General features: G+C 48.6%; 1 protein-coding gene across 1 annotated transcript; it reads right to left on the bottom strand.

Moving 5' to 3' along the window:
* Positions 1-4,732: 4,732 nt before the first annotated feature.
* Positions 4,733-8,908, bottom strand: LOC123187259 (hydroxyproline O-galactosyltransferase GALT6). The gene is made up of 7 exons (XM_044599075.1): positions 7,958-8,908; positions 7,023-7,255; positions 6,638-6,925; positions 6,432-6,560; positions 6,151-6,324; positions 5,459-5,566; positions 4,733-5,358 (listed from the first exon to the last, which is right to left on the bottom strand). The coding sequence occupies exons 1-7, from the start codon at positions 8,760-8,762 to the stop codon at positions 5,149-5,151; spliced, it is 1,947 nt and encodes a 648-aa protein (XP_044455010.1). The 5' UTR covers positions 8,763-8,908; the 3' UTR covers positions 4,733-5,148.
* Positions 8,909-14,552: the final 5,644 nt, after the last annotated feature.

Genomic DNA, 14,552 nt, shown 5'->3' with positions numbered 1-14,552 from the left:
TTGCAAGCTTAGCTTATTTCCCATCAGATGAGTGCTTCCAATTGTTTCACTGTAACTATATTAGAGACAAACACAATCCAGTAATGTATTTTGTTCCAATAGATCTCAGATGTTGAATGAAGATCAAAAGAGGTAAGATAAATTGAAGGGAAAAGGAGAGACCTGGACCTATATGCTCTTGCCATGAGCTACAATTTAGTAATCATACTTCACTAAAAAGGACAAAAATCTATATTCTTCCAAATTAGGTTAATCTTTACTAACTGTTTTCCGGTTCTATTTTTCAGATCATAAATCACGTCTTTGGTTGGAAGGAAGAAACTCCATTGCTGCTTAGGAGTTGGCGGTGAGTAATTTAAAAGGGCATGCATCGTCTTTCATGTAACTGGTAGTCAGTGCTCTAAGTCAAATTTTATTAGAATGGATATCCCTACAAAAATTTCCGTGTAAATGTACAACACTAGACATGGTATTTTCATATTGACTTCCCCATACGAGATATACTAGGGTACAAGTCGTCGTCCCTACTCATTATTTCTGTCGATACATATGCACTATTTCATAGATCTTCTAATGTTTTGAAGAAGTGGCCAAGTGATAGTTAGGATAAAATGACCAACATTTGAATTGACGACAATGATAGAGCAAAGATGGATGGATTCCATGGATGTGGAAGGAGGAACGACGGGGAGAAAACCGCTTTTTCTCGATGAAGGGGAGGTACTGAAAGAGACGATGACATAGGGAGTTAAGGACACACTTCTAATTTTGTAAAATATACATTAGGGGTCTCCCCTACTATTTCACGTTAAAAAAAGAGACATGATAGAGAAAGAAGTGGGAGAAAGAATTGGAAGTTGCCGTTATATGGATGAATATCAATCATGTTTGACATACACTTCTAAATTATAACAATGACCAGTGTATACATTTTTAAGACCCATCGCAACGCACGAGCATTCAACTAGTAATAACTAATAAGCCGATCAGGCGAGGATCAAGTTCGTGTCATAGTCCCGGTATACCGAGGAGACGATGTCGCCAGGTGGAGGAGGACGAGGAGGATATGGTGCCATGGAGCAGGATCCCCCACCGGCGACCAGCCCCCGTGGCCGCGGCGAGGACGCTCCGTCCCGTTCGCCGCCGCTCCACATCGTTGCTCCAGAGGTTTGTTCTTCCGCCTCTTCTTCTAAATCTTCCAATCTTCCATCCAAGAAAAAGAATTGGAAACCTGAACGAATCGTCTCTTCCCTTTGTAGAAAAAGAAGAAGAAGAAGAAGAAGAAGAAGAAGCTGATGCACGAGCACGAGTAGCAGCCCACGGCGGACCTCCCCGACGACGTCATAATTGAGATCCTCTCACGGGTGCGCTACAAGTCGCTCTGCTGCTTCAAGTGCGTCTCCAAGCCGTGGCTCGCCCTCTGCTCCGGTCTCGACATCCGCAAGAGGTCGCCGCTGACCCTGCTGTCCAGCCTCTACTTCTTCGGAGAGGACTGTGATGAGGGCCTCTATTTCCATGATCTGGCAGGGGGTGGCCCCCCTTTGTTCAATGCCGGTCTTTCTTTCTTGACCAGTTATTAATATAAAAAATGCAGTGTCGAAAAATGCTGCGGCGGACTTCTACTTTGCATGTGCTGGAAACCGCCCTCAGTGCAAGAGGATGTTGAATATGTCGTGTGAAATCCGGTGACTGAGAAGTGTACTGTATTGCCTCCTATAGAGGTCCCGGGCCGACCAGAGATTCTCTGTCTGGTTGGAGGTCACCTTTGTGATATAGACCAAGCCGAACGTTTTTTGGGTTTTGATACAGCCAACCCCTCCAGTTTTGTGGTGGTCGTGCCCCTGGCAGATTATTTTGATGTCATCGAAGAAGTGGCGATCTACCCATCGGAAACTGGACGGTGGACTTTCGCGCTGAATGAGTGGAGTCGCGACGCTGTGGTGCGTCGTGATCAATCTGGGGGACTCCCCGTCCTCTGCATCAGAACGATGCATACGGCCAAACCTACCATCTTCCTGAATGGAATTATCCATTTGACTACCTTTAATTCTTCAATAGTAACAGTAGACAGAGAGGGAAAGATTTGGAGAGAAATTAAAGCGCCATGCTTGGCGGAAGCAGCCATTGGACTCTCTCAGGGGTGCTTGCATACTTGGAGTGTAGATGATTGTTGTCAACTCTTCGTTTGGGTTCTTGAGGATTATGCTAGCGGAAAATGGACACTAAAGCACACTGCTAATGTTTTGGTACTGTTCGAAAGGCATTCTCGCAAAGATGACGAGTCCTACAAGATGTTGGCAATTCACCCAGATTGTGATTCATTTTTCCTTACTGATGGGAAGATGACAGTCTTATGCAATATGGATAATCAGAAATTGCAAGTTATCAGCGCTTCCCAAGAGCTCAGGTGTTGTGCACCTTATATTCCTTGTTTTGCAAAATGGCCATCAGTAACATAGGGCCCTCATAAAAATCGTTTGTTGGATGTTGACCTAATCTTCTTGTTGTGGCACTATATATAGCTTGGACATGGATATGTTATATGTAAGAGCATCTCCAGCCACGCCCCCAAGATGCCCCCCCAGGCCGCTTTTTTTAGCGCCGGCACTGAAAAAAGGCCCAGTAGCGCCGCCGGATCGGCCCTTTTTCTGACCCGGCACGCTCAGACCGAACCCGGCGCACTGGGGACGCTTGGGGGCGCCGGCGGAAGGGAAAATCGCCCGGGTCCCCACTGTCAGGCGAAAAGTCACACTGATTCGCCCTGTTTTCCCCTCTCCTTCCCCGACATCTTGCCGATCCCGGCGTCGCCAGCCACCTCTCCGCCGCCGCCGTCGCCGCTATCTCGCCATTCCTCGCCGTGAAACAAAGAAAGATCCCCCCGACGCCTTCTCCCCCCACTTTCCCCGAGTTTCCCTCGCCGCTCCGGCGCCCGGCGACGAGTCTGCGCACGACGCCCGCTACGTGTGCCTACCCCGGCTGCGATGGACTCCGACGACGAGGAGGTGCTAGCGGCGTTGCTCGAGGAGGAAGCCGACGCCGCCGCCCAGGACGAAGAACACCTCATGGTCCTCGCCACCCTGACCGGCTTGCTTGCCGGCGATGCAAAGCCGAGGCGAGGCGGCTCAGCGCCGGGGCGACGGAAAGCAAAGAACCGTCATCGGCTCGAAGGCTATTGCATGTTCTACTCTGACTACTTCACCGATGCTCCATTGCACGGCGACAAAGTTTTCCGGCGCCGTTATCGGATGGGCCGAAATCTTTTCCTCGGGATAGTCAATGAACTCGGGGAGTACGACAACTAATTCAGGTGCAAGAAGGATTGCACCGGCACACTTGGATTCACCTCAATCCAGAGAATGCTTGCATACGGGGCTCCAGGTGATTCACTCGACGACTATGGGCGCATGGCCGAGTCCACGATCATTGAGTGCACCTACAAGTTCTGCAGGGCTGTGGTGGCAGTGTTTGGACCGAGGTACTTGCGATCACCCAATGCTGAAGACACTGCTCGGATCCTGGCACAGAATGAAGCAAGAGGATTTCCTGGTATGCTTGGAAGCATCCACTGCATGCATTGGGCATGGAAGAACTGCCTGTTTGCTTGGCAGGGGATGTACAAAGGTGTCAAAGGAGCTTGCAGTGTGATACTTGAGGTAGTGGCCACACAGGACCTCTGGATTTGGCACACTTTCTTTGGTATGCCAGGAACTCACAATAACATCAACGTGCCGGAAATTGGGCCAATCCAGCGCCGAAAATGGGCTGAAAGCGCGCGCCTGGGGACGACCTGGGGGGGGGGGGCGGCGGCTGGGAACGCACTGACACCCAAGCCTAAAATAGCGCCGGCTCGCCCCCAAGCGGCGGTTTTTGGCGCGTCTTGGGGGCGCAACGGCTGGAGATGATCTAACAACTCATATGTCACCGATGAAGGAAATGGTTCAGTTTACAATATATACTTATATTTTTCTTTTTATTTCTTTCTCTTCTTTTATGTTCTTTCGTTCTTCTTTTAGGGGAAGATAACTCCCTTCTCTTTCTTAAAGGGGTGTAGAACAACATAAGTGTTCGAATGATATACTAGACTAGACTCTGGTAATTGCAGAGAGGTTCGCCATTCAGTACTGTGGTTCCTGAATCTTAAGTCTTGGCTATGTTGTTCATGATATTTTATTCTCAAACTCTCGCAGCACATATTACAATCTAGAGAATCTTCTTGACAATCTAAGCATTCTAAATTTTGAGTTGAGAAGAAAATATTGATGATTAGAAGGATCTGTGAGTTACAACAAGTTAAACATCTGGTGTTGAATCTATCTAGCAAAAAAAAGAAAGAGGATGCAGCATGTCTACTCCAATTCCCTTCGCCCCTGTGCGGTCCTTTGCTTTTGTTATGTTGACATTACTTGATAGAGATTACTCGCTAACACAGCGATTTTCATTTTGTGAAGTTATACCCATTTCCCTGACACCATTGTTGCTTGGCCATTTCCCTGACACTATTGTTGCTTGGTATGTATGGTTCAGCGCAACAAAGCATTTGGTCCTTCCATAAACGTGCAACGGCAGCCTCTCGTCATTTCGAAACCTGTATGTTCGGGTTACCCTTTTTATTTTTGCCGAAGGACATTTTCATTCAATCGATATGTCGAGGTAATACAACCACACTAAGCAAATGCCCGGCCTCTGCATCGCATCGATGCACACAGCCACCACGCCCCCAATCAACAGAGACTGTTGATGACTAGTGAGCTGACTATTCAGTTCGGTTCTTACCATAAGTTTCATTTCTGGATAAATAAATAAAATGCCACATATCATAAATGGAATCCTAAACTAGTTTTCTATACAAAGGGCAATATACCCCCAAGCACCTAAAAGCTCCTATGTCAAGAAAATTTGACGGGACTAAACATCAACAGGCGTCAAAAGGATCCCAAGCCCATCCTTCATGTGTCAGAATCAGCAGCGGCTCGAAACAGGCCACCGACCAAAAGAATGAAAGAATGATATGATAAATCCAGCAGAGAGCACTTTGTCAAACGGACGGCCCATCGGCGCAGCTGATGATTTCCACATTTGATATGCATGTGCATGCGAGCCGATCATCTCTTCCTCTCGGACCGACGGTGCAACACATTTTCGCCATCGTCATCGCACGTTGCAGCAATGGGTGCTACCGGACTGCAACTTTCTCCACAGGCAGATCATGTGCTGGGGGGACTGATAGTGTGCGGTGATGTAACCATCGAAGCAACCGGCCTGGTAGAACCTGACGTCATGCCGATACTCTACCGGCCGACGAGTGATGTTGAATTTCTCCACCCACATCCCCATGTTGACATCTTCCATCTTAAATAGCTGCACAATAAAGAATTAACAATTTAGCCATCACCACTTCTGCACGATGCAAGTAAAAGTCAGTGGAATTGGATAGCTTCCAAGAGATAGATATGTTTACTCGAAGCGTCTGATTGTCAAATTCAGATACGATGTAGCGTGCAATATCCGATGAGATCACATAGCCAGGCCCATTGGCATAACTTGGGTAAGCCTCCTCTGGCCATTCCTGGAAAGAAACAAGAAAACTATACTTTCGATATACCAAAAACAGGAAGATGGAAGGCCAACAAGGACAGCACAAAGTACAAACCACCGGATTTTGTTGTCACAAGATTATATATCCATGTTCCAAGTATAAAATATGAACGCAAGACCTTTGACTCACCAGAGAAATGTAAAATCCACTTTTGATGCCAAGTTATTTCTATAATGCACATATTCAAGTATATGTACATTAGTACAAGAACTTAAAACTGAACTTTGTTGATCCCATAGTTTTTACTCCTCTTGCACAAAGAGTTTTTCCACGTAAAACAATTTGTCGACTGTCAATATTTATTTAATCATTCCAGCAACTATCCTCATAAATCACTACAAGATTTGCGCTTTTGATGTGCCTGCTAATTTGCACAGCAAACACACATAATGGTTTTCACAGATAGCATACCGGGTGCTGGTTGGTGATTGGTTGCTTGTCATTTGGCAGTAAGCGGAAACACGAGTGTGCTAGTTGCTAGTATTTTTCATTTCACATTTCTTAAGCAATATAGATGATGAATGGTGGTTCTGTAGTACAGGACAGCAATTTACCTCATAAGTCACAGCCCACTTGCCAGATCTCAGTGGTCTATGGTAGTAGTTGATGCTTCCCACATACACACTCTTATCGCTTTTAACTTTCTTTACTTGGTCCAGTACGGAATCAATTCTAACAAATGTATCATCATCACATTTCATCACATATTTTGCCGGGATGACTCGAACCTGGATACACATGACCATTAATCAGTGTAGAAACGTCAATAAAACTGACGGCGTGAGACAAAATGGCAGAACATAAGCAGCTATCTAACATATTTCAGTTTACTTACCCCATACTCCGCAATGGCAATGGTCTTCAAAACTACAAGATCATAACTATCCATGAAAGGCACTATGACGATGTCTTGGAAGAACTCTGCCTCCCTTTTCAACTCTGCATTGACCTCCATTTTACCGTTCTGTGAAATTGCTTAATTTGGTCAGAGTTTGGTATATGTAAACAACAAGCAAAAACACGGGGAAAGCAAGTAATTACCAGAGCCACAAAGAACCGAGCTACAACATTAGATGATTTTCTTGTATACATCATCCATGACTTGCGCACAGCCATACGTTCGGCAAAATGGCTCGCTGCTGACAGAATGCCAATAAAAAGCTCGACGGGTTCAGTTGGTAGCGGCGGGGCCCTCCATTGCTCCGACATTTCAAGGTATCTCTCTGGGGAGAAACTAGGATGTGAACTGGGTAGAGAACTAGCAAAAATTGACTCAATATCAATGTCTCCATTGATAGACAACCCAGTTGCATCCTCAAGAGTATAACCCTGTAAAGACCACCAAAATCAGATATGCAGATCTCAGGAGGCTACTCATGTAATTGAACCAGATTTGTGATTGAGGATTTTCAACCGACGAACTTACAGTGCGGTAAGGAAATGAAGTGACATGCCTCCCATCAACATTGACATGGTAACCTTCCAAACCAGCTGTGAGAGTCAAAACAAACAACTTGCCTTCTCCGAATGGGTATGGCCAACTGATGTGCACATCCTTTGACCTACCAATTAAACGTTTCACCCACCACTTCATCTTTGACTCCTCCGACTTGTTGTCATCATCCCGAATCCATTTCTCACACTTGAGTTGAGCATCAACTGAAAGATCAAACCAGGTCAACATGCCATTTTTAGAGTGAAGTAAAAAAAGTGCGATTCAACTCATTTTAGAATGATTTGGGAAAAAGGGAATGGATATGTTGCTGAACGACGAAAATGCCTACTTCCTCAGAATATTAACCCAAATTAGAGAAGCTTCACTTGCAGCTTCTCCAAACAATGAGAATAATTGCTGAACTAATTTGGTCGCAACCAACTAATGGAACAATCAGACTAGATATGCATAACTAATTAAGCACTCAATTATTGTGATCTTCCGTCAGTGATTGGCTAAGAAGAAATGGGAACAGGGAGTTCAAGTACCCACTGCCAGGTTGAAGTCAAACTCACATCATTGCTGTAATCCTCAAAACACGGTTGCAGGTCCATCCTTCTCTAATTCTTATAATAATATTCCACCAATTAGACAAATCAAGCACAATCACTATCAGAAACATTCTCCATAAAGCAAAAGAAATCGAACCCTCTCTGGAAATTTCTTTCCAAAGCTTGCACTTTTTTCTACGCTGTTAGTACACACACAATTAGATCACTGAAATTGATGGAATCCCTTCCTAGTTACCAACTTCAATCCAATCCCCTTAGACAAGGGAAGAACACGAGATGGCAAGATGAAGTCAAATTAAATCAACATGGATTCAACCTAGCTAAACGAATTAAGCAGGCAAATCTGAAGCTCACCAGTTTCCTCGGCGGGGCGGGATGCGAAGCCCTCGCAGCGGTGCGACTGCGCCCACTGCATCCTGTAGCAGCTGTTCATCTCAATCACCGGCTTGCCGCTGTAGTCCCCGCGGATCCTGGGGTTGAAGTGGAGGATCCTGGGCGGCGCCTCGCCGTCCACCACCTTGGTGCCCACCAGCTCCACCATGAACTGCGACACCATGAGGGGCGTCTTCCCGCCGTCCTTGCGCTGGGCGATCTTGGGGTCGTACTCGGGCCGCGCGGGCCTGGGGCGCGCCACCACCGTCACGTGCGACCCCACCGCCAGCCCGCACGGCAGCTCCACCGTCCGGACCCCGTCGGCGGGGAGCTTGTCCGCGTGCAGCGAGATGGAGGCCGGGCAGATCGGGGAGGACGGGGGCGGGGAGGTGGTGGATGCGGACGCGGATGCGGCGGTCTGGAGGTGCGCAAGATGGGGCTTTGCGGCGGAGAAGGCGTCGGCCGCGGCGCCGTCGAAGGGGGTCGCCATGGCGTTGGACCGGGGGAGGAGGAGGAGGGACGAGAAGATGGGGAGCGGCGGCGGGGAGGACGGAGAGGGGGACACGGCCGCGGGGAACGCGGGTCGGGAGGGGGAGAAGCGCGAGGAGGGGAAGGCCAAGGCCGAGGCCTCGAGCTCGCGGCGGCGGGAGCGGTGGGTGGTCAGCGCTCCTGAGGCTGAAGACGACGAGGACGGGGACGAGAACGGGAGCTCGAAGAGGAGGAGGAAGGCGAGGTAGGCCGCTCCGGCGACGGCGAGGACCGCGCGGCACAGGCGCCGGCGCGGCATGGTGAGGTTGGTTGGTCAGGTGCCGGAGCCGGAGCAAGGTTCCGGAAGGCGGCGGAAGGGGCGAGAAAGTAGCCGTTTGGGAGGACGGGACCATGTGCTGGCTGGCTGGCTACTTATTGCTTCTCCGACAGCACTCCGGCGACCAGACCGTTGCGAGGGTGGAGGTGGGCTGGCGGTGGTTCGGTGCGGTGCACGCAACAGCAAACACACAACACAAACCAAACAAAATAAACAGACCAAGCGGCCCGGGATGATATGATATATTCTACTCCCTCCGTTCTGAATTACTTGTTGCAGATATAAATATATCTAAACGTATTTTAATTCTAGATATATCCATTTCTGCGACGTGTAATTTGGGACGGATAGAATACTAATGATCTCAGTTATTCGACCACCTATATCCAACGCATCATGTTGCTTTAGTACTGTACTACCTCCGTTTCATTTTATAAGTCCTACGCATATACCTAGGTTGCCAATTTTATTATCTTAATATAAACTATATAACACAAAAATTATACGGTTTGAAAATAGAGCATCTAAAGTTTATATTGGTATATTTTTTGTAATATATGACTTGTATTAAGTTGGTCAAATTAACGATCTAGGGGCACGCGCACGCCCTGTAAACTGAGAGAGAGGTAATGCTATTATCAAACACATGACCGTTAATTTGGAATAAATGTAATGCAAATTATCTGGAAACAATATCAATTGCATTATTTACAGTTAATCTTGCAGCCATCATTAATTAAATTAATTGCAATTACTCCCTCCGTCACGGTTTAGAAGGCGCGCTTGGAAATTCTCTCGGACCTAGGTGGTTATCTACTGGTTGTGAGATGAGCTAAAAAATAGCATTCACACTACTCATGCATATAAAAATAGTATATCGGAATACTGATTAGCTATTAGAAATAAATTCAATGCGCCCTAAACCTTGTCTATTGTCGAAACACACGCAAATTTAAATATGCCTTCTAAACTGTGACGGAGGGAGTACCCTGAATCAACATTTATTGCATTATTGCTAGTAATCATCTTCATCCGAATTTGAGTTGCCGTTGCTGCATCTCCATCCCTGGCTAACGTCAACAATGGTTACAGTCTGGAAGTTGACGACATCGGTTTGAGATATGAAAAGTGAGAGCATTCCATATTATGTAGTTTATAAGTGTGAGTGGTAACTTCGGGTGGCTTGATGTATATTTTTATCAGATCTTTGTTGAATAATTAATAAAAATTGATGTATACATCAATTGATGTAGAGACCGTGGGTTTTAAACCCTATTTTCAAAAAAAAAACCAAACCAACATATTTAAAAGAAACCATCAAAACCGTTGCCATGAGAAGATACACATATATGAAGATCACAACCTTGAACAAAGCTTACGGACCTCACGTTGACATTGGAGGCCACACCAACGTCACGAGAGGAGGTCAAAGGACCAAACTATAAAGGGAAGCCAGCTCGATACCCGAACCTCACCAGCTAGAGAAGACAGGAAGGCCTCTTTCAACGCACATGTGCTTAGAAAAATGCTACATGTACGCAGAGGCCCCCCATCCTCAATTGGGTGGGCCCCCTTCCTAATTTCCTCCAAACTGAAATTGTCATCCCAACTCTTACGTTAATTCACGTAAGAACCTTATTTAGATGTAGCATTGCTCGGTGCTTAGATGAGGTGCTAAGCATATTAAAGAATTTAGCAACAAAAATCCCCATATGTGCTTAAACTTGTTGTAGCTAAGTTCTATTCATTTAATGATTTAGCGGCTAAACTTCTCCATGCATTGATGGATCTCTTTCATTTAAGTGTTTTACCTAGGCCACCTGCTTGGCATTGTTTCTTTCTGGGGCATCAAAGTCATCTCTCTTCTCTTAATTACATTGCCACGTCATCTTTTTCACCACATGGCAAACGTAGCACTTGTACAAGGTGAAGCATTGAGAAGCGCCTAAGAATCTACGAGCCATTTACACCATTGCAACAAACACCAACCATATGGAACTTTATTCATTCCCCGCAAAAAAAATGGAACTTTATTCATTAGATTGGCGCTAGTGTTGCCACCAAAGAAGTGTCACCATGTTAGTAAACGTACCAAAGAGGGAAAATGACTGCTCCATACGATAGATCGAGAACTCTCCGCACTCTCACACCCAGTGGCGGAGCTTGGGCTGAAATCTAGGGGGGGCAATGGGCTGGGGGGCAAACAATATGTATTTTGGGCTGATTTTGCTTGAGATATGGGCCAAATACTAAGGGGTATTTCAGAAAAAATTCATGGGCTGGGGGGGCAACGGCCCAGGTTGGCCCCTGAGAAGCTCCGCCACTGCTCACACCAATGAGGCCAGTGGAAGATGAGGTGGGCTAGGGGCGATGACATGATGCACATAAAATAATCTCTTCTCTAGATTTTGGTGAGGAGATAAGAGCGTGGCTTACACAAATATACACAATAAAATTACGTAGGCAACGTGATTAACAAAAGAATTAGAAACCGAGAGTTTACAACATATCTTATTAATAAATGTACAAAAGTCTTGGACCAATTTGATTGGCACTATCTATAGGAATACAGTGAAAGATATAATGACATACTAATTCTTACCAAAATTTAATTAAAAAAATACATAATATAAGTTGTATAGATCTGCGCTAGTATAATAAGAGGTTATGGTACTCGGTTTGTTCTTTTCTATAAGACATTTTAGACAGTTGACATTCAACTATTTTGGGTGTTGTCTGAATTGCGTAAACGTGTTATAAAAATTGATCGGAGGGAGCAGTATATACACATGAAATAGTTATTGCAGATAAAGAAAACATGCACGCACACCGTACCCATACGAGCACCTTCGAGATACTGAGCCGACACAATAATATCTTGACATTGACGAAATGACCACAGACGACTTGATTAAAAACTTTAGAGCCGCGTGCAACGTAATTCCCGATGAAATTACGCCGGTGTTAAATTTTCGACTACCCGTATTATTTTTCACCCCACGGATCAGACAATTTACATCAAAGAATCAGGGTTTCTAAATCTTTTCGTAAGTAGGCTCAAAATTCGAAAACAGATAGACAGGTGCCGAAGGAGTGGAGTACAAATCTCCAAAATTCGAATCCGCCAGCCGGCGCACCGCTGCGAAGGCACTGGTGGAGCGAAACCGCTGTTCGGTGTTTGGGGCGTCGCATCCGCATCCGCATACTCTGAGAAGGAAACAGGGAGGGAGGGGAAGGCGGCCCCGGCAGCGCGGCCTGCAGACTGGATCGCTCGAGACGCGCACGATGCCTTTCGCCTGGCGGTGTGGCCCGCCCGTCGGCCCGTCCGTCCCGTGTCGTGTGGATGTGAGGCCAACTTCACCGCGCGCTGACCCTATTTTGTCCGGCCTTATTTATTTGAGATAAAACGAACAAACGTAACGGTCCAACGCGCGACGATTCGAATCTATTTCGTCCGTTTTATGTCCAGGTCGACCCATTTCGAATGCAAACTTGCGCCAAGTTTAGGCCGCGACGGACACCAAACGAACGCGCGCCTCGTCCGTGTCGGGGCCGCGTGGCAGGCGGCCACCTACCTCCCACCCGCCCACATCAATACGCACGAGCGGGCGGCCCCACCTGTCATCCGCACATCGAAAGGTCGTCGTCCTTCTTTAAGTGGAAAGCGTGGACGGTCGTCGTCCACACTGCCCCACGCCACCCCGCGGCCTCCTTGAAACCCGACAGTGCCAAACCCAAACCCTACCCAAGAACTCGTCGGCCGGCCGCCCGTAGCCATGGGCCTCTGGAACTACGGCCGCAAAGGCAAGCACGACCGCGAGGCTGGTTCCTCGTCGGGACGCTGCCGCGACTCGGTGAAGAAGGAGGAGCCCGCGACGCCATCGCCACCACGTCGCCCCTCCCCCCGCGTCGCCCGCATTCTCCATCGCGCCCACGGCCGCCGGCGAGCGCGACCGGTACTACAGCAAGGCGGCCGTCTGCCGCCTGTATTGGGAGATGAGGACGTTGATGCCCTGGAGCGACGTCCACCTCCCCAATAACTGGCACCTATCGGCCGACCGCGTGCCGATCTCGCCCGTCCCGCCGAGCGGCCATGCGCGCCGCCAGGAGATCCAGCGTCGCCGCCGCCTCCTCCCGGACGACCTCTACTACTATGAGAGGTACGCCCCCGACTCGCCATTGTGGGACACTTGGCTCCGCGATGAACACGACGTGCGGCGGGCGTCGTTCTTCGCCGGCTCGTCGATGGGACCGCGGCGGCCACGTGAGCCCCGAGCAGCTCCCCAGGCACGCGGGCGTATGCGGGTGCGCGGCCTGACGCCCACGCCATCGCCGTCGCCATCTTCATCGCCATCCCCGCCTCCTCGCATGACAGCGGAGGAGGAGGCCCGGCTCATGGCGCGTGTGCTGGAGGACTCCAAGCACACGCACGACGAGCGCCAATGGGCGGACCTCGAGGAGACGATGGCCCTCTCCGCGGCCGGCGACGTCGCCATCCCTAAGCTGGAGATGGCGCCGGAGGAGGAGGTGGTGGAGCAGCCGCCGGTGGTGCTTCGCTAAGCAGATGGCGGCCGCCCTGGGGGCCGTGAACTGGTGCCCCACGCCGCCGCGATCGCCGGAGCGGGAGGCCTCGCCTCGGGAGGAGGTGGTGTAAGCACTGGCCATCTTCCAGCCCGCCGCACCCGTGCACCACGGACCGCCGACCCACCTGTGGACGCCGCTGGACTACGTCGACCTTTTTAGCGACGACGATGACACCGGCGGCCAGTGAAGACGGCGACGGCGATGGCCACGGCATCGATGGGCGTGGCAGGAGCGCGCGGGGGGCGTTTTTTTTATTTTGGTTTTATGTTAATTATGAAACTGGGCCGTTTAAGTGGACTGAAAAACTGGGCCGTTTTGTGACCGTGACCCCTATATATGTTTTATGTTTTTTTAACTGCGTTTATTTATTTTTTTAGTCATTTCATTTAAGTTTTTAATTTTTTTTTCACGTCCACTCTGAACAGGTTTTGAGGTGCAGCCGCGCGTTGAACGCACCCACGACCCATCAAAGAAACACGGACACGGATGAATCCATCAGCACCTAAAGAGATAAAAATCGGCCAAACCGGACGTCCATTTAGGTTCGCGTGGTGGAGTTGGCATGAACCTCCCGCTCCGCTCCGCCAGCGTGAGATGATGCGGAAAGCATAATTGAAATCAAATCAGGCGCCTGATTTCCAGGCCGCCGGCGTATCACCGCCGGAATCCAGCGGCCGATCGCGTTCCGCTGGAGCAACAGCGAACCATGTTTTTTTTTACTATAAAAAACACAGCGACTACGAAGCGGGCTGTGGCGGGCTCCACCCACGTGGAGGCAAATCGCGGCCTGTGATATGATATGATGCGTCGCCCTGGAAACGGGCCGAGTCTGTCCAGCAGCAGTCGTCTCGGTCACGCCAGCATCGGGAGCCGGAGCTGGCATCGGTTATGATCAGAAATGATGTAGAACTTCAAAAAAAAAATTGATGGAGAACAAGTGTACACTAGGATGATCTACAGAATTTAGACGTCGCCCGTGATAGCCTCGCCGAATCCGATCGTGGGCTAAGCATGAAGAATTGGCAAACCCTTTGCCACAACTAACGATGGCCCACGTGTTGCTGCAAGATTTTGTTAAAACGACAAAGAAGTGCTAAAAAAAGAACTAAGAGTGACGCGGGCCGGCCGGCCCAAATTTTGGCTAGTCGCACGCTAGCAGTTTGATTAGTCCCCGCATAGCCGTCGGAC

Source organism: Triticum aestivum, chromosome 1A (genome assembly GCF_018294505.1).
Source record: "Triticum aestivum cultivar Chinese Spring chromosome 1A, IWGSC CS RefSeq v2.1, whole genome shotgun sequence".
Lineage (NCBI taxonomy): Eukaryota > Viridiplantae > Streptophyta > Magnoliopsida > Poales > Poaceae > Triticum > Triticum aestivum.
Note: the sequence above shows the minus strand (reverse complement) of the source record. Positions and strands in the feature narration are given on the sequence as shown.

Excerpts from the sequence above, each read along its gene's own strand:
- LOC123187259 (XM_044599075.1), bottom strand. The coding sequence starts at position 8,762 with ATGCCGCGCCGGCGCCTGTGCCGCGCGGTCCTCGCCGTCGCCGGAGCG. Across the intron at positions 6,926-7,022 it reads CTTCATTTCCTTACCGCACT|GGTTATACTCTTGAGGATGC; the intron begins GTAAGTTCGTCG and ends TGGTCTTTACAG. Across the intron at positions 6,325-6,431 it reads TTGCCATTGCGGAGTATGGG|GTTCGAGTCATCCCGGCAAA; the intron begins GTAAGTAAACTG and ends ATGTGTATCCAG.